The 27,499-nt window shown below is 38.0% G+C and overlaps 1 protein-coding gene across 1 annotated transcript in view; it reads left to right on the top strand.

The window, feature by feature from the left end:
- GDPD4 (glycerophosphodiester phosphodiesterase domain containing 4) overlaps positions 1-27,499 on the top strand; it is a 137,156-nt gene that overhangs the window by 87,674 nt on the left and 21,983 nt on the right. The window contains exon 13 of the mRNA XM_047072489.1: positions 24,415-24,562. Within this exon, the coding sequence (XP_046928445.1) occupies positions 24,415-24,562 (148 nt within the window). The remainder of the gene's footprint in view (positions 1-24,414; positions 24,563-27,499) is intronic.

A 27,499-nucleotide genomic window follows, 5' to 3' on the forward strand; every position in this document is an offset into this window, starting at 1 on the left:
CTCCTGGCTGATTTGGATGCCTTTTATTTCTTTGTGTTTTCTGATTGCTGAGGCTAAGACTTCTAATACTATGTTGAATAACAGTGGCAAGAGTGAACATCCCTGTCTTGTTCCTTACCTTAGGAGGAAAGCTCTCAGTTTTTCCCCATTGAGGATGATATTAGCGTGGGTCTTTCATACGAATGGCTTTTATGATCTCAAGGTATGATCCTTCTACCCTACTTTCCTGAGGGTTTTTATCAAGAAAGGATGCTGTATTTTGTCAGATGCTTTCTCTGTATCTATTGAGAGGATCATGTGGTTCTTGTCCTTTCTTTTATTGATGTGATGAATCACATTGATTATTTTGTGGATATTGAACCAGCCCTGCATCCCAGGTAAAAATCTCACTTGGTCATGGTGAATAATTTTTTAATGTACTATTGGATCTGGTTGGCTAATATCTTATTGAGGATTTTTACATCTATGTTTATCAGGGAAATTGGTCTATAGTTCTCCTTTTTAGTGGGGTCTCTGGTTTTCGAATCAAGATAATGCTGGATGCATAGAAAGAGTTTGGAAGTTTTCCTTCCATTTCTGTTTTTTGGGACAGCTTCAAGAGAATAGGTGTTAATTCTTCCTTAAATGTTTGGTAGAATTTCTCTGGAAAGCCATCTGGCCCTGGACTCTTGTTTTTTGGGAGATTTTTGATTACGAATTAGATTTCTTTACTGGTTATTGGTCTGTTCATATTTTCTATTTGTTCCTGTTTCAGTTTTGGTAGTTTATATGTTTCTAGGAATTTGTCCATTTCTTCCAGATTGCCCATTTTATTGGCATATAATTGCTTATAATATTCTGATATTATTGTTTGTATTTCTGCTGTGTTGGTTGTGATCTCTCCTCTTTCATTCTTGATTTTATTTATTTGGATCCTTTCCCCTTTTCTTTTTGATCAAAGTAGCTAGTGGTTTATCAATTTTTTTAATGCTTTCAAAGAACCAGCTTCTGGTTTCATTGATCTGTTCTACTGTTTCTTTTGGTTTTGATAGCATTGATTTCTGCTCAATCTTTATTATTTCCTGTCTTCTGCTGCCTTTGGGTTTTATTTGCTGTCCCTTTTCCAACTCTTTAACGTGTAAGGTTAGGTTGTGTATCTGAGACCTTTCTCCCATCTTTAGGAAGGCCTGGATTGCTATATACTTCCCTCTTATGACCGCCGTTGCTGTGTCCCAGAGGTTTGGGCTGTGGTGTTATCATTTTCATTGGCTTCCATGTGCTTTTTAATTCCTCTTTAACTTCTTGGTTAGCCCATTCATTCTTCAATAGGATATTCTTTAGTCTCCAAGTATTTTTTATCTTTCCAAATTGTTTCTTATGGTTTATTTCAGGTTTCATGGTGTTGTGATCTGAAAATATGCACGGTATAATCTCGATCTTTTTGTACTTGTTGAGGGCTGATTTGTGTCCCAGTATGTGATCTATTCTGGAGAACATTCCATGTGCACTGGAGAAGAATATATATTCTGTTGCTTTAGGATGAATGTTCTGAATATATCTGTTAAGTCCATCCGCTCAGTGTGTCATTCAAAGCCATTGTTTCCTTTGTTGACTTTCTGTTTAGATGATCTGTCCATTGTTGTAAGTGGGGTGTTGAAGTCCCATACTATTATGGTAGTATTATCAATGAGTTTCTTTATGTTGTGGTTAATTGATTTATATATTCCACATTTGGAGTATAAATGTTTACAACTGTTAGGTCTTCTTAGTGGATAGATCCCTTAATTATGATATAATGCCCTTCTTCATCTCTTATTAGTCTTTATTTTAAAGTCTACATTGTCTGGGGCGCCTGGGTGGCTCAGTTGGTTAAGTGTCTGACTTTGGCTCAGGTCATGATCTCACGGTTCGTGAGTTCAAGCCCTGCATTGGGCTCTGTGCTGACAGCTCAGAGCCTGGAGCCTGTTTCAGATTCTGTGTCTCCCTCTCTCTCTCTGACCCTCCCCCATTCATGCTCTGTCTCTCTCTGTCTCAAAAGTAAATAAACGTTAAAATAAATAAATAAATAAATAAATAAATAAATAAATAAATAAATCTACATTGTCTGATATAAGTATGGCTACTCCAGCTTTCTTTTGTTGACCATTAGCATGATAAATGGTTCTCCATCCCCTTACTTTCAATATGAAGGTGTCTGTAGGTCTAAAGTGGGTCTCTTATAAACAGCATATAGATGGATCTTGTTTTCTTATCCATTCTGCTACCCTATGTCTTTTGTTTGGAGGATTGAGTCCATTGACATTTAGAGTGAGTACTGAAAGATATGTATTGCCATTATGTTTCTTGTAGAGTTGAAGTTTCTGGTGGTGTTCTCTGGTCCTTTCTAGTCTTTGCTGCTTTTGGTCTCTCTCTCTCTCTTTTTTTTTTTTTTTCATCTTTTTTCCCCTCAGAGAGTACCCCTTAAAATTTCTTGCAGGGCTGGTTTAGTGGTCACAAACTCCTTTAATTTTTGTTTGGGAAATTTTTAATCTCTCCTATTTTGAATGATAGTCTTGCTGGATAAAGAATTCTTGACTGCATATTTTTCTGATCCAGCACATTGAATATATCCTGCCACTCCTTTCTGGCCTGCCAAGTGTCTGTGGATAGGTCTGCTGCAAACCTGATCTGTCTTCCCTTCTAGGATAAGGACTTTTTTATTCCTTGCTGCTTTCATGATTCTTTCCTTGCCTGAGTATTTTGTGATTTTGACTATGATATGCCTTTTTGATGGTTGATTTTTGTTGAATCTAATGGGAGTCCTCTGTGCTTCCTGGATTTTGTTGTCTTTGTCTTTACCCAGATCAGGAAAGTTTTCTGCTATGATTTGCTCACATAACACTTCTACCCCTTTTTCTTTCTCTTCATCTTCTGGGACCCCTATGATTCTGATGTTCCTTTTTAATGAGTCACTGATTTCTCTCATTCTTAAATCGTGCTCTTTTGCCTTATTTTCCTCCCTTTTTCTTGCTTCATTATTCTCCACAAGTTTGTCCTCTGTATCACTGATTTGCTGCTCTGCCTCATCCATCCTTGCCACTGTGGCATCCATTTGAGTTTGCAGCTCAGATATAGCATTTTTTAAAATTTTATCCTGACTGGCTTTTACTTCTTTTGTCTCTGCAGAGAGGGATACTAGTCTATTTTCAGACCCCAGCTAGTATTCTTATTACAATAATTCTAAATTCCGGTTCAGACATCTTGCTTATATCTGTGTTAAGTCCCTGGCTGTCATTTCTTCCTGCTGTTTCTTTTGGGGTAAATTCCTTCATTTCATCATTTTCAGGGGAGAAAAGGAATTCATAAGGTAAAAAAAATTAAAATTAAAAAATTGAAAACAGCACACACACACACACACACACACACACACACACACAAATCATATAAATGATGCCAGATCCTAGGTGTGTTTTAGTCTGGTTGTTCAAAGGAGCTTGATAGATCAGAGGAAAGGGGAAGAAAAAAAAGAAAAATGTTTGAAAATTTGAAAAAATGAATTGAGTGAAGTAGAATAAAATGAAATGATGGAAGTAAAATAGAATTTGAGGAATTTACAAAAAAGTAAAAAATATAGTAGAAAAAATATTTTAATAAAAATTGAAAGTAAAAATAATTTTTTCTCTTTCTGTATTCAAGAAAAAGAAAAGAAATGAAAAAGAGAAAAAAGAAAATTGAATAGATGGACCAGCAAACAGACCAAAATATGATTGAAATTATATCATTTTCTCTAGAAGTCAGACTGTGAATCAATTTATAGTCCGTAAACTAAGCAGGTGGAGAGACTTGTGTTCCTGAAGAGCTATGCTGGCCCAGTTGGGCGGGGCTCAGTAGTGTAATGGCTCCATTCTCCACTAGATGGCACTGCTTAGCTTACTGGGGTGGATTGTTGTGGTGCTTGATAGGTGTGTATGCGCATGTGTGGGAGGGGTGAAAATGGCTTCATGGCTTCACCCAGCTACCCAGTCTCTAGTATCGAAACTCTTTTCTCCCAGATCAGCAATCATGCACCTGTCCTTTGTCTCTGGCTTCTGTCCACTCCCCACTTTTATACTGTCCATGACCAAGCCATCAGGTTGCCAGGCAGCACCTCCCTCCTGAGTTTTATCTCAGATGCAGCTGTGTTTCCCAACCCCTCACTTCTGAGGGACTGCGGCTTTGTCCCACTCAGACTTTCTGGGAGAGGGTCTCACTAGGCATTGGCTGGGTGCCGGCTGCACCCAGGAACGTTTGCAGGACCATGCTGCTGCCAATGCCCAGAGACTATGGCTTGGTGCCAGCCTGCCCTAGAAAAAGTTCACACAGTCATGTAGCAACAGTATTTCAGGAATTATGGAAAAACATAACACACATCTGGCACCAGGGTTCACCCTTAGCAACTTTGTTCCAGCACCAGTGAATGTGGTTGTTCTCCAAGGTCTGCTGGTACCTTTGCTGGTGGGGGGTCCACACAGCCTCTACCAAATGTTCTCCCTGCAGGAGAACTGTCTCTCCCCATGTGGCCCAAGAACCAACCGGACTTCACTCTGCTCCTGGGGATTTGCCCTTCCCACCAGAGCACTGCCAGGTATCAAGCTACGGAGTTTCAGACTCTCTGCTCCCCCTGTTTATAGAGTCTTAGTGGAATTTAAACCCTCTCCTTTCTCCTTTTTCCCTTTTTAGTTCAGTCCCTGTGGCTGTTTCCACTTTTCCACCTTCTCTCCAGCTGCTTTTGGTGGGGGGGGGGGTGCTTTTCCATATCCTCCCCCCTCCCCACCTTCTCCATTTTCTCTCTGCAAGCAAAAACAGCTCCCTGCCCTCCCCAGCTTCTCTCTCCCCAAGTTCACCTCTCCACTCCGTGTACCTGCCGAGTTCTGTGGTTCAGGTTGTGCAGATTGTTGTGTTAATCCTCAAATCAGTTTTCTAGGTGTATAGGATGGTTGAGTGTTGATCTGGCAGTATTTCATGGACACGAGATGCAAAAAAAAAACCCTTCCATGCTGTTCCACCATCTTGGCTTCTCCCAAGAGAGAGAATCTTAAGTAGGCTCCATGCCCAGGACCGAATCCACCATGGGGCTCAATCTCACAACCATGAGATCATGACCTGAGCTGAAATCAGCTAACCGACTGAGCCACCCAGGTGCCCCTCCTAATCATAATTTAGATTGATGTAGTAGTTAAAAAAATAATTATAATAGCTTCCATTTATTGAGCCTTTATTATGTGTCAAGTTCTGTGGTTGTTAGACCATAGGCTCTTTTTCAAATCCTGGCCTACCCACCAGCTGCACACACATATGACTTTGGGCAGATTTCTAATCATCCATTTTCTCATTTGTAAATAAGAATAGCAGTAACTGGGCTGCTTGGGTGGCTCAGTTGGTTGTGTCCAACTTTGGCTCAGGTCATGATTTTGCAGTTCATGAGTCGGAGCCCTGCATCAAGCTCTGTGCTGACAGCTCCGAATAGCAATAACCTAAAGAAAAAAATAATAATACCCTGATGGACTGGTTTAATGATTAGAGGAAATTATTCTTCATATTATGCACATGCAAAATGCTAGGCAAATGTAAGAACACAATTAAGTGTTAGCTGCTTCTTTTACCATCACCATCCTTACCTGCCATGCCCTGGAAATTATCATCATCCCCATTTTGCAAGTGAGGAAACTTGCCCCCAAAGAGGCATAGTTCAGGCAGGCTACGTAATTCACCAAAATTAATGTACTTGATCAGTAGGGGACCAAACTGAGATTTAAATATAGGTCTCACAGACTCCAGAGTTCTTTCACCCTAGGGCTTTAAAGTTATTCCTTGGCTATAGTTATGTGGGCATAATTTCAAATGGCATCAGATTTGAGAGGAATCATACCCTGAGTCTTGTTACAAAGTGAAGCAGTTTAATTTAGCTCAACAAGTATTTCCTGAGTAATAATATGTACCAGCGCACCATGCTAGTTTTATGGGAAAAGCCAGAAGGTACCATCCTTTTCTGTAAGGATACCATATATTATAGTAAAGACAATAAGGGTTTTTCCATGTAGCTGTACTGCAAAGGTGATTGTGATAAATTCATGAGTTGTACATTATTCCAAGTAATTCTCCTCAAGGACCACTGCATTTTAAGAAATTAAGTAGTTGTACCTTCACTTATTTGTGTAGTGTTTATGACAAGGATATTTGTAATTACAGTCACATTTCTAATACATTCTCTGTGATTATGCTCACTTCGTACTCTATCTGACCACTGTCACAAGACATTGTGACCTTGCCACTTAGACTAAGAATGCTTTAAATATATTATTTTAATAAAAATTATATGAATATAGAAATGCCCTCTGCTTTATTTCTGATGTGGAAATTTTATAGTGTTTTAAAATTTTAACTGTAAGTACTAATTTATTGAGGTGAAACCTGCATAACATAAAAAATTAACTATTTTAAAACGAACAGTTCAGTGGCATTTAGTGCATTCATCTCTAATTCAATACATTTTTTTTCTTTTTCTTTTTTTTGGGCTTCAAGTTTTTATTTAAATTCTAGTTAGTTAATGTAAGGTAATACTGGTTTCAGGGGTAGAATTTAGTGATTCATCACTTACATACAACAACCAGTGCTTATCACGCCACATGCCCTCCTTGATACCTATCACCTATTTAGCCCATCCCTCCCTCTACCTCCTCCCGCAACCCTCCATTTGTTCTCTATAGTTAAGACTCTCTTATGGTTTGCTTCCTTCTCTTTTTTTCCTCCTTCCTCTATGTTTGTCTGTTTTGTTTCTTAAATTCCACATATGAGTTTGAAATCATATGGTCTTTGTCTTTCTCTGACTGACTTCACTCAGCATAATACTCTAGCTCCATCCACATTATTGCAGATAGCAAGATTTCATCTTTTTGATAGTTGAGTAACATTCCATTGTACGTGTGTGTGTGTGTGTGTGTGTGTGTGTGTACCTATACATATGTATATGTATATACGACATCTTCATTATCCATTCATCTGTTGTTGGGCACTTGGGCTCCTTCCATAGTTTGGCTGTTGTTAATACTGCTGTAAACATCAGGGTGCATTTACCCCTTTGAAGCTGTATTTTTGTATCCTTTGGGTAAATACCTAGTAGTGGAGTTACTGAATCATAGAGATGTTCTATTTTTGACTTTTTGGGAAACCTCCAAACTGTTTTCCAGAGTGGCTGCACCAGTTTGCATTCCTACCACCAGTTCAAAAGGGTTCCCCTTCTCGGCATCCTCAACATCATCTGTTGTTTCCTGAGTTGTTAATTTTAGCCATTCTGACACATGTGAGGTGGTATCTCATTGTGGTTTTGATTTGTGTTTCTCTGATGATGAGTGACGTTGAGCATCTTCTCATGTGTCTGTTAGCCATCTGAATGTCTTCTCTGGAAAAATGTCTATTCATGTCTTCTGCCAATTTCTTCACTGGATTACTTGGTTTTTGGGTGTTGAGTTGGTAAGTTTTTTATAGATTTTAGGTACTATTCCTTTATCACACATAATCACATTTAAAAAATCAGATTACATTTTGCTAGTAGAAATTCTTATTTTCCCTCTTTTCCTTGGTCAGTCTTGCTGGGAGTTAATGAATTTTATTCACCATTTAAAAACACCCAATTATGGCTTTGTTAGCATATTTACTTTCCCATTTCATTGATTTCTGTACTTTGTTTTTTTCCTCTTCTACTTACCTTAGTTTAATTTGCTCTTCTTTATTTTTTTTATTTATAGAAACTTTATGTTTGAGTTTTAGATATGACAACAGGAGCATAAGCCTTCTTATGAACATAATATAAAGGTGGAATTAGATTTGGAGTTTAAAATAGTAATTATATTGTGGTGCGTAATTAATAAAAGCATACTTCAGTTTTTCAAATCTTAAAGCATAGAATAAATAGTATACATCTGCTCTCATAATTTACTTTTTTTAAACATTTCTTTTTTTATTGCATTATAATTGACACACAACATTACATCGGTTTCAGGTGTACAACATAGTGATGCCACAACTCTACACTTTATGCTATGCCTACCACAAGTGTAGCTACCATCTGTTACCATATAAGGCTCTTACAGTACCATTGGCTATATTCCCTATGCTGTATCTTTTATCCCTATGGCTGTTATTCCCCCCTGGCAACCATTAGTTTGTTCTCTATATTTATGGGTCTGTTATTGCATTTGCTTATTTGTTTGGTTATTTATTTACTTTGTTTTTAAGACTCCACATGTAATTGAAATCATATGGTATTTGTCCTTTTGTGTCTGACTTATTTCATTTAGCATAATACTTTCTAGGTCCATCTATGTTATCACAGATGGCAAGATCTCATTCTATTTTATGGCTGAATAATATTTCATTGTATATAAATATACCACATCTTTATCCATTCATCTTTTTTTTTTTTCAACGTTTATTTATTTTTTTTTGGGACAGAGAGAGACAGAGCATGAACGGGGGAGGGGCAGAGAGAGAGGGAGACACAGAATCAGAAACAGGCTCCAGGCTCTGAGCCATCAGCCCAGAGCCCGACGCGGGGCTCGAACTCACGGACCGCGAGATCGTGACCTGGCTGAAGTCAGATGCTTAACCGACTGCGCCACCCAGGCGCCCCTATCCATTCATCTTTTGATGGACACTTGAGCTGCTTCCATATCTTGGTTTTTGTAAGTCTCCAATAAACGTAGGGGTGCATATATCTTTTTGAGATCATTTTTGTTCTTCTTGGGTAAATATCTAGTTGTGGAATTACTGGGTCTTACTGTATTTATATTTTTAATTTTTTGAGGAACACCCATCCTCTTTTCTACAGTGGCTGTACTAATTTACATTCCCACCAACAGTGCACAGGGGTTTCTTCACCAGCCCTTATTATTTCTTCCCTTTTTATTACCAGCCATTCTGACAGGTGTAAGGTGATATCTCATTGTGATTTTGATTTGCCTTTCTCTAATGATGAATGAGATTGAGCATCTTTTTGTATGTCTTCTTTGGAAAAATGTCTATTCAGATTCTTTGTCAATTTTAAAAATCAGATTGCTTTTGGGTGTTAGGTTTATAAGATATTTGCAGGTTTTGATATTAATCCCTTATTGGATATATCATTTGCAAATATCTTCTTCCATTCAGTAGGTTGCCTTATCATTTTGTTGATGGTTTCCTTTGCTGTGCAAAAGCTTTTCATTTTGATGTAATCCCAATAGTTAATTTTTGCTTTTTTTCCTCTTCTAAGGCTTGTTTTTTTTCCTGTTTCTAAGGCCTAATGCCTATGATTTATTCTAAGAGTTTTATGGTTTCAGGTCTCACATTTAGGCCTTTATTTCATTTTGTTTATTTTTGTGTAGGGTTTAGTAAGAAAGTGGTTCACTTTATTTTTTTTATAAATTTTTTTAAATGTTTATTTTTTGAGAGACACAGAGTGTGAGTGGGGGAGTGGCAGAGAGAGAGGGAGTCACAGAATCTGAAGCAGGCTCCAGGCTCTTAGCTGTCAGCACAGAGACCAACCTGGGACTCAAACTCACAAACTACAAGATCACAGCCTGAGCCAAAGTCAGACGCTTCATCAACTGAGCCATCCAGTATGTGTATGTATGTATATACACACACATATATATATATATGTATGTATGTTGTGTGTGTGTGTGTGTGAGAGAGAGAGAGAGAGAGAGAGAGAGAGGGAGGGAGAGAGAGAGATTGGAAGCAGGTGAGGGGCAGAGAGTGAGGGAAGGAGAAAGAGAATTCCAAGTAGTTTCCCAGTGTGGAGCCTGATGCCAGGCTCAAACTCACGAACCCGTGAGTTCATGACCTGAGCTGAGATCAAGAGTCAGATTCTTAACCAACTGAGCCACCCAGGTGCTGCAGTGTTTTTGTATATTTTATTTCCTCTTTGATTTCTTTGTTGATCCATTGGTTGTTTAGTAGCATGTTGTTTAGCCTCCATGTATTTGTGGTTTTTCCAGTTTGTTTTCTTATAATTGATTTCAAGTTTCATGATGTTGTATTTGGAAAAGATGCTTGATGTGATTCCAGTCTTGCTAAAGTTATTGATACTTGTTTTGTGGACTAACATGATCTGTTCCGGAGAATGTTCCCTGTTGCAATTAAAAAATATTCTGCTATTTGTGGATGGAATATTCTGTATATATCTGTTAGGTCTAATGTATCTTTCAAAGCCAGTGTTCCTTTGTTGATTTTCTGTCTGAGTGATCTATCCATTGATTTTAAGAGTAGTGTTAAAGTCTCCTACTATAATTGTGTTACTGTCATCTTCTCCCTTTATTACTGCTAATATTTGAATAGGTGCTAAGGTGTTGTGTGCATAGATACATAGAGTTGTTATATCCTCTTGTTGGATTAATTATCATCATGTAGTGCCCTTCTGTGTCTCTTGTTGTAGTCTGTGTTTTAAAGTCCATTTTGTCTGATATAAATATTGCTACCCTGGCCTTTTTTTTCCCTGCTTCCATTTGCATGGAATAAGTTTTTCCATCCTTTCACTTTCAGTCTATATGTGTCTTCAGGCCTGAACTGAGTCTCTTGTAGGCAGCATAAGATTGGTCTTATTTTTTCTAGCCATTCTGTCACTTTTTGTATTTTGATTGGAGCACTTAGTCTACTTACATTTAAAGTAATTGTTGATATATATGTACTTATTACCATTTTACATTTGTTTCATGGTTGCTTTGTAGTTTTCTCTGTTCTTGTTTTCTTCCCTTGCTCTCTTCCCTATGCATTGATGGCTTTCTTTGGTGGTATGCTTGGATTCCTTTCTCTAATTTTTGTGTATATATTACAGGTTTTTAATTTGTGGTTACCATTGAATTTATATATAACATCTTCAGTGCATAGCAGTCTACATTAAGTTTATGGTCACTTAAGTTTGAGCACATTCTAAAAGCACTAATTTGAAAATTGGTGAAGGGAAGATGGCGGCGTAGGAGGACGCTGGGCTCACCGCGCGTCCTGCTGATCACTTAGATTCCACCTACACCTGCCTAAATAACCCAGAAAACCGCCAGAGGATTAGCAGAACGGAGTCACCAGACCCAAGCGCAGATGAGAGGCCCACGGAAGAGGGTAGGAAGGGCGGCGAGGCGGTGCGCGCTCCACGGACTGGCGGGAGGGAGCCGGGGCGGAGGGGCAGCTCGCTGGCCAAGCAGAGTCCCTGAGTCTGGCTGGCAAAAGCGGAGGGGCCTGACGGACTGTGTTCCAACAGCAAGCGCGACTTAGCGTCTGGGAGGTCATAAGTTAACAGCTCTGCTCGGAAAGCGGGAAGGCTGGAGGACAAAGGGAGGGAGAGCTGCAGAGCCCCCGGACGACAGAGCTCAGTTTGGTGGGGAACAAAGGCGCTCGCCAGCGCCATCTCCCCCGCCCATCCCCCAGCCAAAATCCCAAAGGGAACCGGTTCCTGCCAGGGAAATTGCTCGCTCCGCGCAAACACCCAACTCTGTGCTTCTGTGGAGCCAAACCTCCGGCAGCGGATCTGACTCCCTCCGGCTGCCACAGGGCCCCTCCTGAAGTGGATCACCTAAGGAGAAGCGAGCTAATCCTGCCCCCCCTGCCGCCGTGCACCTTGCCTACCCACCCCAGCTAATACGCCAGATCCCCAGCATCACAAGCCTGGCAGTGTGCAAGTAGCCCAGACGGGCCACACCACCCCACAGTGAATCCCGCCCCTAGGAGAGGGGAAGAGAAGGCACACACCAGTCTGACTGTGGCCCCAGCGGTGGGCTGGGGGCAGACATCAGGACTGACTGCGGCCCCGCCCACCAACTCCAGTTATACACCACAGCACAGGGGAAGTGCCCTGCAGGTCCTCACCACACCAGGGACTATCCAAAATGACCAAGCGGAAGAATTCCCCTCAGAAGAATCTCCAGGAAATAACAACAGCTAATGAGCTGATCAAAAAGGATTTAAATAATATAACAGAAAGTGAATTCAGAATAATAGTCATAAAATTAATCGCTGGGCTTGAAAACAGTATACAGGACAGCAGAGAATCTCTTGCTACAGAGATCAAGGGAGTAAGGAACAGTCACGAGGAGCTGAAAAACGCTTTAAATGAAATGCAAAACAAAATGCAAACCACCACGGCTCGGATGGAAGAGGCAGAGGAGAGAATAGGTGAACTAGAAGATAAAGTTATGGAAAAAGAGGAAGCTGAGAAAAAGATAAAAAAATCCAGGAGTATGAGGGGAAAATTAGAGAACTAAGTGATACACTAAAAAGAAATAATATACGCATAATTGGTATCCCAGAGGAGGAAGAGAGAGGGAAAGGTGCTGAAGGGATACTTGAAGAAATAATAGCTGAGAACTTCCCTGAACTGGGGAAGGAAAAAGGCATTGAAATCCAAGAGGCACAGAGAACTCCCTTCAGACATAACTTGAATCGATCTTCTGCACGACATATCATAGTGAAACTGGCAAAATACAAGGATAAAGAGAAAATTCTGAAAGCAGCAAGGGGTAAACGTGCCCTCACATATAAAGGGAGACCTATAAGACTCGTGACTGATCTCTCTTTTGAAACTTGGCAGGCCAGAAAGACTTGGCACGAGATTTTCAGTGTGCTAGACAGAAAAAATATGCAGCCGAGAATCCTTTATCCAGCAAGTCTGTCATTTAGAATAGAAGGAGAGATAAAGGTCTTCCCAAACAAACAAAAACTGAAGGAATTTGTCACCACTAAACCAGCCCTACAAGAGATCCTAAGGGGGACCCTGTGAGACAAAGTACCAGAGACATCACTACAAGCATAAAACATACAGACATCACAATGACTCTAAACGCGTATCTTTCTATAATAACACTGAATGTAAATGGATTAAATGCGCCAACCAAAAGACATAGGGTATCAGAATGGATAAAAAAACAAGACCCATCTATTTGCTGTCTACAAGAGACTCATTTTAGACCTGAGGACACCTTTAGATTCAGAGTGAGGGGATGGAGAACTATTTATCATGCTACTGGAAGCCAGAAGAAAGCTGGAGTAGCCATACTTATATCAGACAAACTAGACTTTAAATTAAAGGCTGTAACAAGAGATGAAGAAGGACATTATATAATAGTTACAGGGTCTATCCATCAGGAAGAGCTAACAATTATAAATGTCTATGCACCGAATACCGGAGCCCCCAAATATATAAAACAATTACTCATAAACATAAGCAACCTTATTGATAAGAATGTGGTAATTGCAGGGGACTTTAACACCCCACTTACAGAAATGCATAGATCATCTAGACACACGGTCAATAAAGAAACAAGGGCCCTGAATGAGACATTGGATCAGATGGACTTGACAGATATATTTAGAACTCTGCATCCCAAAGCAACAGAATATACTTTCTTCTCGAGTGCACATGGAACATTCTCCAAGATAGATCATATACTGGGTCACAAAACAGCCCTTCATAAGTTTACAAGAATTGAAATTATACCATGCATACTTTCAGACCACAATGCTATGAAGCTTGAAATCAACCACAGGAAAAAGTCTGGAAAACCTCCAAAAGCATGGAGGTTAAAGAACACCCTACTAACGAATGAGTGGGTCAACCAGGCAATTAGAGAAGAAATTAAAAAATATATGGAAACAAACGAAAATGAAAATACAACAATCCAAACGCTTTGGGACGCAGCGAAGGCAGTCCTGAGAGGAAAATACATTGCAATCCAGGCCTATCTCAAGAAACAAGAAAAATCCCAAATACAAAATCTAACAGCACACCTAAAGGAAATAGAAGCAGAACAGCAAAGGCGGCCTAAACCCAGCAGAAGAAGAGAAATAATAAAGATCAGAGCAGAAATAAACAATATAGAATCTAAAAAAACTGTAGAGCAGATCAACGAAACCAAGAGTTGGTTTTTTGAAAAAATAAACAAAATTGACAAACCGCTAGCCAGGCTTCTCAAAAAGAAAAGGGAGATGACCCAAATAGATAAAATCATGAATGAAAATGGAATTATTACAACCAATCCCTCAGAGATACAAACAATTATCAGGGGATACTATGAAAAATTATATGCCAACAAATTGGACAACCTGGAAGAAATGGACAAATTCCTGAACACCCACACTCTTCCAAAACTCAATCAGGAGGAAAGAGAAAGCTTGAACAGACCCATAACCAGCGAAGAAATTGAATCGGTTATCAAAAATCTCCCAACAAATAAGAGTCCAGGACCAGATGGCTTCCCAGGGGAGTTCTACCAGACGTTTAAAGCAGAGATAATACCTATCCTTCTCAAGCTATTCCAAGAAATAGAAAGGGAAGGAAAACTTCCAGACTCATTCTATGAAGCCAGTATTACTTTGATTCCTAAACCAGACAGAGACCCAGTCAAAAAAGAGAACTACAGGCCAATATCCCTGATGAATATGGATGCAAAAATTCTCAATAAGATACTAGCAAATCGAATTCAACAGCATATAAAAAGAATTATTCACCATGATCAAGTGGGATTCATTCCTGGGATGCAGGGCTGGTTTAACATTCGCAAATCAATCAACGTGATACATCACATTAACAAAAAAAAAAGAGAAGAACCATATGATCCTGTCAATCGATGCAGAAAAGGCCTTTGACAAAATCCAGCACCCTTTCTTAATAAAAACCCTTGAGAAAGTCGGGATAGAAGGAACATACTTAAAGATCATAAAAGCCATTTATGAAAAGCCCACAGGTAACATCATCCTCAATGGGGAAAAACTGAGAGCTTTTTCCCTGAGATCAGGAACACGACAGGGATGCCCACTCTCACCGCTGTTGTTTAACATAGTGCTGGAAGTTCTAGCATCAGCAATCAGACAACAAAAGGAAATCAAAGGCATCAAAATTGGCAAAGATGAAGTCAAGCTTTCGCTTTTTGCAGATGACATGATATTATACATGGAAAATCCGATAGACTCCACCAAAAGTCTGCTAGAACTGTTACATGAATTCAACAAAGTTGCAGGATACAAAATCAATGTACAGAAATCAGTTGCATTCTTATACACTAACAACGAAGCAACAGAAAGACAAATAAAGAAACTGATCCCATTCACAATTGCACCAAGAAGCATAAAATACCTAGGAATAAATCTAACCAAAGATGTAAAGGATCTGTATGCTGAAAACTATAGAAAGCTTATGAAGGTAATTGAAGATTTAAAGAAATGGAAAGACATTCCCTGCTCATGGATTGGAAAAATAAATATTGTCAAAATGTGAATACTACCCAAAGCTATCTACACATTCAATGCAATCCCAATCAAAATTGCACCAGCATTCTTCTCGAAACTAGAACAAGCAATCCTAAAATTCATATGGAACCACAAAAGGCCCCGAATAGCCAAAGGAATTTTGAAGAAGAAGACCAAAGCAGGAGGCATCACAATCCCAGACTTTAGCCTCTACTACAAAGCTGTAATCATCAAGACAGCATGGTATTGGCACAAAAACAGACACACAGACCAATGGAATAGAATAGAAACCCCAGAACTAGACCCACAAACGTATGGCCAACTCATCTTTGACAAAGCAGGAAAGAACATCCAATGGAAAAAAGACAGCCTCTTTAACAAATGGTGCTGGGAGAACTGGACAGCAACATGCAGAAGGTTGAAACTAGACCACTTTCTCACACCATTTACAAAAATAAACTCAAAATGGATAAAGGACCTAAATGTGAGACAGGAAACCATCAGAACCTTAGAGGAGAAAGCAGGAAAAGACCTCTCTGACCTCAGCCGTAGCAATCTCTTACTCGACACATCCCCAAAGGCAAGGGAATTAAAAGCAAAAGTGAATTACTGGGACCTCATGAAGATAAAAAGCTTCTGCACAGCAAAGGAAACAACCAACAAAACTAAAAGGCAACCAACGGAATGGGAAAAGATATTTGCAAATGACATATCGGACAAAGGGCTAGTATCTAAAATCTATAAAGAGCTCACCAAACTCCACACCCGAAAAACAAATAACCCAGTGAAGAAATGGGCAGAAAACATGAATAGACACTTCTCTAAAGAAGACATCCAGATGGCCAACAGGCACATGAAAAGATGTTCAGCGTCGCTCCTTATCAGGGAAATACAAATCAAAACCACACTCAGGTATCATCTCACGCCAGTCAGAGTGGCCAAAATGAACAAATCAGGAGACTATAGATGCTGGCGAGGATGTGGAGAAACGGGAACCCTGTTGCACTGTTGGTGGGAATGCAAATTGGTGCAGCCGCTCTGGAAAGCAGTGTGGAGTTTCCTCAGAAAATTAAAAATAGACCTACCCTATGACCCAGCAATAGCACTGCTAGGAATTTATCCAAGGGATACAGGAGTACTGATGCATAGGGGCACTTGTACCCCAATGTTCATAGCAGCACTGTCAACAATAGCCAAATTATGGAAAGAGCCTAAATGTCCATCAACTGATGAATGGATAAAGAAATTGTGGTTTATATACACAATGGAATACTACGTGGCAATGAGAAAAAATGAAATATGGCCTTTTGTAGCAACGTGGATGGAACTGGAGAGTGTTATGCTAAGTGAAATAAGCCATACAGAGAAAGACAGATGCCATATGGTTTCACTCTTATGTGGATCCTGAGAAACTTAACAGGAACCCATGGGGGAGGGGAAGGAAAAAAAAAAAAAAAGAGGTTAGAGTGGGAGAGAGCCAAAGCATAAGAGACTGTTAAAAACTGAGAACAAACTGAGGGTTGATGGGGGGTGGGAGGGAGGGGAGGGTGGGTGATGGGTATTGAGGAGGGCACCTTTTGGGATGAGCACTGGGTGTTGTATGGAAACCAATTTGTCAATAAATTTCATATATATAAAAAAATAAATAAATAAAATAAAATAAAATAAATAAATAAAAGCACTAATTTTTACTTCCCCTCCACATTTTGTGCATATAATGTCATATTTTACATCTTTTTATTTTGTGTATCCTTTGACTAATTTTTATAGATATGATTAGTTTTACCGTTTTTGTGATTTAACCTCTTTACTGGCTTTATAAGTGATTAATCTATGGTTGCTCTTAACTGTGAATTTTTTTCCTTTCATAATTTTCTAATTATAGCCTTTTCTTTTTACTTAAAGAATTCTCCTTAACTCTTTCTTACAAAGCTGCTTATAAAGCTGATTTAGTTGTGATGCACTCCTGTAACTTTAGTGTATCTGAGAAACATTTTATCTCTCCTTTTGTATTGTTACTTTTTGCCATTTTACTAACTTGAGTTTAAATAAATAAATTTCAAAAATAATTCCATTTTTAATATTTTGAAGAACGGTCATACTGGTTTCCAGAACAGCTATGCCGGCATTATACAAGGGTTCCAATTTCTCCACATCCTCCATATCAGTGTTTTCTGGTTTTTTGATGTAGCCTTCTTAATGGGTTGGTACTAGTTCCTCTTTATGTTTTTTCAAATTATTATTATATTTGTAAAATTTTATTTAAATCCAAGGACATTGTAATGATGGTTTCAGGAGTAGAATTTAGTGATACATCACTTACGTATAACACCCCGTGTTCATCCTATCAAGTGTCCTCTTTAATGCCTATCACCCATTTAGCCCATCCCCCTGCCCAATACCCCTCCAGCAACTCTCAGTTTGTTCTCTGTATTTAAGAGTCTCTTATGGTTTGCCTCCCTCTCTGTTTTTATCTTATTTTTCCTTCCCTTCCCCCACGTTCATCTGTTTTGTTTCTTAAATTCCTCATGTGAGTGAAATAATATGATATTTATTTATCTTTCTCTGACTGACTTATTTCCTTTAGCATAATATATTCTTGTTCCATCCATGTTGCAAATGGCAAGATTTCATTCTTTTGATTGCCATGTAGTATTCCATTGTCCATTGTGTGTGTGTGTGTGTGTGTGTGTGTGTGTGTCTGTGTGTATACATACCATATCTTTTTTATTTATTCATCAGTTGATGGACATATGGGCTATTTCCATACTTTGCCTATTGTTGATAGTGCTGCTCTAAATATTGGGATGCCTGTGCCCCTTTGAATAAGCATTTCTGTATCCTTTGGATAAAAATCTAGAGTTGTTAATTTTAGCCATTCTGACAGGAGTGAGGTGGTATCTCATTGTGGTTTTACATATCTCATTGATTTGTGTTTCTCTGATGATGAGTGATATTGAGCATCTTTTCATGTGTCTGTTTGCCATCTGTATCTCTTCTTTGGAAATGGGTCTTTTCATGTCTTTTGCCCATTTCTTCACTGGATTATTTGTTTTTTTGGTGCTGAGTTTGGTAAGTTCTTTACATATTTTGGCTTCTAACCCTTTATCTGATACATCATTTGCAACTACTTTCTCCCATTCTGTCAGTTGCCTTTTATTTGTTGATTGTTTTCTTGGCTGTGCAGAAGCTTTTTATCTTGATGAGATTCCAGTAGTTAACTTTTGCTTTTATTTCCCTTGCCTCTGGAGATGTGCTGAGTAAGAAATTGCTGAGGCCCAGGTCAGAGAGGTTTTTGCCTGCTTTCTCCTTGAGGATTTTGATGGCTTCCTGTCTTACATTTAGGTCTTTCATCCATTTTGAGTTTATTTCTGTGTATGGTGTAAGAAAGTGGTCCAGGTCCATTCTTCTGCATTTCGCTGTCCAGTTTTCCCAACACCATTTGCTGAAGAGATGTCTTTTTCCATTGGATGTTCTTTCCTGCTTTGTTGAACATTAGTTGGCCATATATTTGTGGGTCCATTTCTAGGTTCTCTATTCTATTCCATTGATCTATGTGTTTGTTTTTGGACTAGTACCTATATACTGTCTTGATGATTACAGCTTTGTAATACAGCTTGAATTCCGGAATTGTGATGCCTCTAGCTTTGATTTTCTTTTTCAACATTACTTTGCCTATCCTGGATGTTTTCTGGTTCCATACAAATTTTAGAATTGTTTGTTCTAGCTCTGTGAAGAATGCTGGTGGCATTTTGATAGGGATTGCATTGAATGTGTAGATTGCTTTGGGCAGCATTGGCATTTTAACAATATTTTTCTTCTAATCCATGAGCATGGAATGTTTTTCCACTTCTTTGTGTCTTCTTCAATTTCTTTCATAAGCTTTCTATAGTTTTCAGCATACAGATCATTTACCTCTTTGGTTAGGTTTATTCCTAGTTATGTTATTTATTTATTTTTTTTGCAGTTGTAAATGGGATAGATTCCTTGATTTCTCTTTCTGTTGCTTCATTATTGGTATATAGAAATGCAACCGATTTCTGTACATTGATTTTATATCCTGTGACTTTGCTGAATTCATATATCAGCTCTAGTAGTTTTTTGGTGGAGTATTTTGGGTCTTCCACATAGAGTGCCATGTGACTTATTAAAAAGGAATGAAATTCAAGTATAGGAGTCCCAGAAGATGAAGAGAAAGAAAAAGGGACCATTTATGTGACCAAATTATAGCTGAAAACTTTCTTAATCTGGGGAAGGACACAGACATCAAAATTCAAGAAGCACAGAGAACTCCCATTAGATTCAACAAAAGCTGACCATCACCAAGTCACCATAGTCAAATTCACAAAATACACATACAAGGAAAGAATCCTGAAAGCAACAAGGGAAAAAAGTCCTTAACTTACAAGGGAAGATAGATCAGGTTTGCAGCATATCTGTCCGCAGAAAGTTGGCAGGCCAAAAATGAGTGGCAAGATATATTTAATATGCTGAATGGGAAAAATATGCAGCCAAAAATTCTTTATCTAGCAAGGCTGTCATTCAAAATAGAAGGAGAGATAAAGAATTTCCCAGATAACAAAAACTAACAAGAGTTTGTGACCACTAAATCAGCCCTGCAAGATATCGTAAGGGGGACTCTGGAGAAAAATAAAAATAAAACAAAGAAGACCAAAAGTAACAAAGACTAGAAAGGACTAGAGAACATTATCAGAAACACCAACTCTACAGGCAACACAATATCTTTCCATAATCACTCAAATTGTAAATGGCCTAAATGCTCCAATTAAAAGACATAGGGTTTCAGAATAGATAAAAAAACAAGACTCATTGATATGCTGCCTACAAAAGACTCATTTTAGACCTAAAGAGACCTGCAGATTGAAAGTGAGGGGATGGAGAACTATCATGTTAATGGATGTCAAAAGATGGGGCACCTGGGTGGCTCGGTTAAGTGGCTGAAACTTGGTTTCAGCTCAGGTCAGGGTCTCATGTTTTATGAATTTGAGCCCCGCATCAGGCTCTGTGCTGATAGCATGGAGCCTGCTTGGGATTCTGTCTCCCTCTGTACCCCTCTCCTGCTTGCTCTCTCTCTCAAAATAAATAAAAATAAACCTAAAAAAAAAAAGAAAGCCAGAGTAGCTATACTTATATCAGAAAAACTAGATTTTAAGACAAAGATGAAGTGTAACAAGTGATGAAGAAGGGAATTATGTCATAATTAAGGGGTCTGTCCATCAAGAAGAGCTAACAATTGTAAATATTTATTCCCCCAACTTGAAAGAACCCAAATGTATACATCAATTAAGCATAAACATAAAGAAATTCATTGATAATAATTCCATAATAGTAGGGGACCTTAACACCCCATTTACAGTAATGGGCAGATCATCTAAGCAAAAAATCAATAAGGAAATTATGGTTTTGATTGACACATGGGACCAAACGGACTTAACAGATATATTCATAACATTCCATCTTAAAGCAGTAGAATACACATTCTTTTCTAGTGCACATGGAACATTCTACAGAGTAGATCACATACTAGGTCATAAATTAGCCCTCAAGAAGTACAAAAAGATTGATATCATACCAGGCATATTTTCAGAACACAATGCTATGAAACTTGAAATCAACCACAAGAAAAATTTGGAAAGACCAAGAATACTTCCAGATTAAAGAACATTCTAGTAAAGAATGAATGACTTGACCAAGAAATTAAAGAGGAAATTAAAAAGTACATGGAAGCCAATGGAAATGAAAACATTACAGTCCAAAACCTCTGGGATGCAGCAAAGGTAGTCATAAGAGGAAAGTATACACCAATCCAGGCCTTCCTAAAGAAGGAAGAAATGTCTCAAATACTCAACCTAAACTTACACCTAAAGAAGCCAGAAAAAGAACAGCAAATAAAACCCAAAATCAGCAGAAGAAAGGAAATAATAAAGATTAGAGAAGAAATTAATGATATCAAAATAAAAAAAAACAGAACAGATCAACAAACCAGAAGCTGGTTCTTAGAAGGAATTAACAAAACTGATAAACCCCTAGCCTGATTTATCACAAAGAAAAGGAAAGGACCAAACTAAATAAAATCACAAATGAAAGAGGAGAGATCACAACCAGCATCTCAGAAATACAAAGGATGATAAGAGAATATTATGAACAACTTGTACCAACAAATTGGGCAATCTGGCAGAAATGGACAAATTCCTAGAAACATATAAACTACCAAAACTGAAACAGGAAGAAATCTAAAATTTGAAAAGACCCATAACCAATAAAGAAGTCCAGGGCCAGGTGGCTTTCCAGGAGTATTTACCAAACATTTAAAGAAGAGTTAATACTTATTCTTTTGAAGCTGTTCCAAAAAATAGAAACGGAAGGGAAAATTTCAAACACATTCTATGAGGCCAGCATTACCTTGATTCCAAAACCAAAGACCCCACTAAAAAGGAGAACTATAGACCAGTTTTTCTGATAAAAATGGATACAAAAAGTCTTAACAAGATACTACCAGACTGAATCCAATGATACATTAACAGAATTATTGAGCATGATCAAGTGGGATTTATTCCTGGGATGCAGGGCTGGTTTAATATCCACAAATCAATCATTGTGAGTCATCACATTAATAAAAGAAAGGATAAACACCGCATGATCCACTCAATAGATGCAGAAAAAGCATTTGACAAAATAGAGCATCCTTTCTTGATAAAAACCCTCAAGAAAGTAGGGATAGAAGGAACATACCTCAACATCATAAAGGCCATGTATGAAAGACCCACCACTATCACCGTCAATGGGGAAAAACTGAGAGCTTTCCCCCTAAGATCAGGAACACGACAGGGATATCCACTCTCACCACTGTTGTTCAAAATAGTGTTCGAAGTACTAGCCTAAGCAGTTAGACAACAAAAATAAATAAAAAGCATCAAAATTGTCAAGAAAGAAATCGAACTTTCACTCTTAACAGTTCTTTAAATGTTTGGTGGAATTCACCAGTGAAGTCATTGGGTCTAGGACTTTATTTTGGGATATTTTTGGCTAATGATTCAGTCTCCTTACTCATTATAGATATATTCACATTTTTTCATTCTTCATGATTCAGTCTTGGTAGGTTCTGTGTTTTTAGGAATTTGTCCATTTCATCTATGTTACCAAATTTGTTGGGGGTAAAAAGTTCATAGTACTCTCTTGTATTTTTTTTATTTCTATCAAATTGGTAGTAATATCCCTAGTTTCATTTCTGATTTCAGTACTTTGAGTCTTTTTTATTAGTTCATCTAACTGAATGTAATTTTGTTGATCTTATTCAAGGAAGTAACTTTTGGTTTCATTGATTTTTCCCTATAGGTTTTCTTTTCTCTAATTTACATCAGCTGTGATCTTTATTATTTTCTTCCTTTTGCTATGTTGGGTCAATTTGTTCTTTTTTTAATTCTCTGAGATATAAAGATAGGTTGTTGATTTAAGATTTTTATTTTTTTAATATAAGCATTTATAGCTATAAATTTCTCCCTTGTACCGCTTTTGCTTCATCCTATGAATTTTGGTATGTTATGTTTTCATTTCCATTCATTTAAAAGTATTTTCTAATTTCCCTTGTGATTTTTTGATGCATTGATTGTTTAAAAGTGTGTGGTATAATTTTTCATGAATGTGAAAATTTTCCAGTTTTGTGTTACAGACTTCTAGCTTCATCCGCTTGTGGCTGGAAAGGATAATTTGTATGGTATCTGTCTTTTTAAATGTATTGAGACTTAATCTGTGGCCTAACATATGACCTATCCTGCAAAATGTCCTATGTGCACTTGAGAATAATGTGTATGCTATTATTGTTAAGTATTCTGTATATGTCTGTATTCTGTATAGTTAGTTTCCTGTGTTAAGTCATCTGTTTCCTTACTTATCTTTAATCTGGTTGTTCATTCCATTATTGAGAGTAGGGTATTGAAGTGTCCAATTATTACTGCAAATTGGTCTGTTTCTGCCTTCAGTTCTATCAGGTTTTGCTCTGTACCTTTTCCTGGCCTGTCATTTGGTGTGTAAATGTTTATAATTGTTATATTTTCTTACTGTATTGAACCTTTTATTAATATATAGTGTCTTTCTTTGTCTCTTATCACCTTTTTTGATATAAAGCCTATATTGTCTAATGTCAGTATAGCCACCTCTGCTGATTTGGGTTACTATTTGCACAGAATATCTTTTTTCTATTCTTTCATTTGCAATCTATCTGTATCTTTGGGTCTAAAATGAGTTTCTTGAAGACAGCATATAGTTGGATCATATGTTTTTATTTATTCTGCCAATTTAGCTGACTTGATGGTAAATTATATTTAAAAAAATTAAAACAGTTCTTGAAGCCATTTACATGGTGTATTTTGTGAGAAATTTAAATCCCTGAAAATGACAACTTGACCAGAATTGCTAGGTATTCCAATACTTATTTTCTTCTTTTCTCTATAAAGAATGCACAAGTATCTGCTGATATTTTGTTTACTGGGAAACATTTGGTTTCATTCCCTCTACTCAAGACTTGTAAAATTTTTTTACATTTGAAATGTAAATAATATTTAAATTTATTTCTTCAGTCCTTCATTTACCATTTATGAAGGCAGGTATTATGCTAAGTAATGGATATACAAAAATGAATAATACACAGCCTCTACTTTTAATTTGATTATAGTCAAGTAAAGAAGACTAATAGGAAAGCAGATAAATAGAATGTGGTAAGTACTCTGATGAAAGTAAGTAGAGTTGCTATACAGTCATGTGCTGGAGCTGGTTTATGCCAGCTCATGGAAGCCAGTTATTAAATAGTTAGAAACTTTGCAAATCTGTTTTACTAGTGGTAGCTTGAAATTGACTATGGTAGGAGTATTTATACCATGGAAATTGGCAAATGCTACAAATAGTGCTTTCTCTTTTTTCCCTAGTTTTTCTTTTTTTTCCTTAGGATATCCAGTTTACCAATACACCATTGTTGGTATAGGAGCAGAGGTATTAAATCCAGTCCTTTACCTTATTGCAACATGAACCCATTCTGCGTAGCATGTCATAAGTTGCTACAGGACCAGCTGCTTCTAGTATTTTAGGTAACAGCCTCTCACAAACATGGTGGCTGTTACCCTTTTAGATGAGGAAAGTGAGATTAAGTCTAGATTCAGACTAAATCACCTGTGGGTTCTGTTTTTATTCCAGAGATTATAAAGCAGCTAACATCAACATCAATTTATATGTCGTCAATGAGCCTTGGCTCTACTCACTGGCCTGGTGCTCCAGGATTCACTCAGTGACCACAGACAACATTCAGACCCTGAGTCAGCTAAATCACCCTTACTTCTTCATGGTGAGCTGGTTGTCCAGATTGTTCTTCCAAGTCTGTTACAGTAGGAGTCTAAGTCCCTTACCCCACACCTACATTGTCCACTGTGCAGACACCTGGGGAGCTACTTAAAAGCAGAAAGTTCTATGATATTGGAGATGAGGCATTCTCCCTTCTCTCACCCAGATCCTTCTTTGATTTGTAGGGAGAAATTAGTATTGTTATAATAATTGCTGTTTACCAAATCTTCACAGTGTGTTTTTCATGCAGTATGTAATTTGTCCCTCTGAGTTACTCACTTTCATTATCTCTATGAAGAAACAAGTTTTCAGATATTAAGATTCTTGGACATGGTTGCATGATGCAAGATTCAAAATGAGGTCTGACTCCAGAGTTTTGTTACTGTAGCCCCACCTTTCTAGATGCAGTGATAGTGACAGTGGCTGTAGGAAAAAACCTGTATGTCCTGAACAAAATCCTTCTGAAAAGGAGAACCATTGTCCAGCCACCTAGCTTAATTGCCCCATCCTAGCCCTGCTACTGCTTATTGCCAGAGGTTTGGGGACCTGAATACTTGGGTTATAATCCCAGCTAAATCCTATTGCTTACTATTTGTGGAAACAGCCCTGGCTAACCAGTTAACTGCTGCAGAGCTTGTTTTTCTTACCTGTGTACAGTAGGTTGACTGAGTGGAACACAATAGTGTACGAGAGAAAACAGCTTAATTTCTCTCCATTGACTCTTTAAACTGCTCTGTGAGGTAGGCTTTCCCTGCTCCTGAATGAAATCTTACTCCAGTCCCATAACTTTTCTAGTCACTCTTAGGTGATTTTTAAATTTTACTTTCAGTCACCAAAAAGACTCAATTCAGAATAAAAGTGTCCAGTTGAGAGTAAAAACCCAGACTCCAAGTTGCCTTGAAAGGTAAACCTTTAGGCATAGAAGCCTAACTGAGGAGAAGAATTATTTCATGTTGCCTTGTCCACACCTCCAGCCTCACTAGCCCTTGTTTAGGGTCACAACCAGAAGAAAGGAGATCAGGGTCAAGGTCACAATCTCATGGAGCCGGACTGCATTGAGGCCTTCTGGTAGCTGTGTAAAATTACTGACACCTTATTTCTTGGTAGCTTGGGCAACTTTCTGGAGATGACCCTGAAGGAAACCTTGGATGGCAGGTCCCTTGGCATAGGTGAAGCCTTGCTACTTGTCTGTCCTTGTATAATTTTCCTTCATATGTGTACTATATGTTTTTCTAACATTTTCTTTTAAAAAATTGATTACAAAGTAAATCTGTTAATTATATGAAATTTAATCATTACAAAAATACATTAATCAGAAAGCAACACCCCACTCCGTAATCCTATCCCCTAAGTCGGTAATGTTTCAAAGTTGTCCCTTTCCATATATTAAATGAAGTTTTATTAAATAAAGCTTTTTATTTTAATACTTGAACTAATACTATTTGAATTGATAATAAATTCATGTGATTCAAAATTCAAAAACGATAAAGTTTTCTTTTATGCCTTTCTCCTATGCCTGGCTTTTTTTAAAGGACCCGTCACCTCTTTGTTCAGGAAAATCCAAATCTTGGCTCTACCACTTACTGTGTAAATTTGGAAATGTTAGTTAACCTGTCTGTGCCTCAGTTTATTTATTAGTAAAATAGGGATAATGATAGTACAACAGAAGTATTTTTATCCACCATAGTCTAGTCTGATCACTGGTCTGTTAATTGAAAAAGTTAAAGTGGGAAATTTATCTATCTATCTATCTATCTATCTATCTATCTATTTCACAGTCGATCAGCCTTTACTACTTAAAAACAGACAGCTAAAATGTAGTGCCTCAAACAAATATTTTTTTGTTATATCCTTTATGATAGCTTAATGGTCTTCTGGTCTGAGCCAGCTTGGTCTAGGATGGCCGCATTCTTATGTCTAGTGTCTTACCTGGGATGACTGATGTCTCTGTTCATGTTGTCAGTCATCCTCAAGGAGGCCAGCTTGAGCATGTTCACCTGGTGGCAGTGGATTCCCAGCTGCAAGAGAGGTCAGGCCCTAATGCACATGCAGTTTTCAGGATTTTTTAGGTGTGATATTTGCTAATGTTCCGTTGGCCAAAGAAAATTACATGGCCAAGTCTAGATTCAAGGTGGAATAGTGGAGAAATAGACTTCATTTCTTGATGAGGAGGAACAGCAAAATCACATTGCACACAGACCTGCATTTTGGGAGGAATGTTGTGGTCATATTTATAAACAATCTGTCACATACATACTTCACACATTTTATTTTAATTTAAAATATTCATTTACCTTGTAACAGAGAGTCAAGGTCTTTGAGGTTACTTTAGCTGATTGAATACTGTATTCACTTGCTTATTTAAACAGCTGAATAAACCAGCTATGACCTCTAAGTTTTGTTTCTTTAAACAACAAAGTCATTGGGAGAAACAGTCTGAATGAGGGATTTACCCAGATTTTCATAATCCTTTTACCCTAGTCTCTCACAGTGTTTCACTCACACCTCATTCAGTTGCAGTTTATTTTTTAATGACCTGTTCTTTCTTCATTGAGATTTTCAAAGCATTGGCTTAGTTTTCTTAAAAAATGATATACTTCTTTTTCACTTAGATTTAAGTGACATTTAATTACACTGCACAGTTATAACAAGTACAACTGTTCTAAGCCATTTAAGGAGAAAGAACGACTGATTCTTTTTAAGGATTTTTTTAAGGTTTATTTATTTTGAGAGGGAGACAGAGGGAGAGGGAGAGAGAGAGAGAGAGACAGACAGACAGACAGACAGACAACAGCAGGGGAGGGACAGAGAGAGAGAATCCCAAGCAGGCTCCAAGCTGTCAGCAGAGCCAGACGCAGGACTCGATCCCATGAACTGGGAGATCGTGACCTGAGCCAAAATCAAGAGTTGGACACTTAACCAACTGAGCCACTCAGGCGCC

This window comes from Lynx rufus, unplaced genomic scaffold, assembly GCF_022079265.1.
Source record: "Lynx rufus isolate CCGP_SWC_20201006 ecotype Redwood Valley unplaced genomic scaffold, mLynRuf1.p SCAF_9, whole genome shotgun sequence".
NCBI lineage: Eukaryota > Metazoa > Chordata > Mammalia > Carnivora > Felidae > Lynx > Lynx rufus.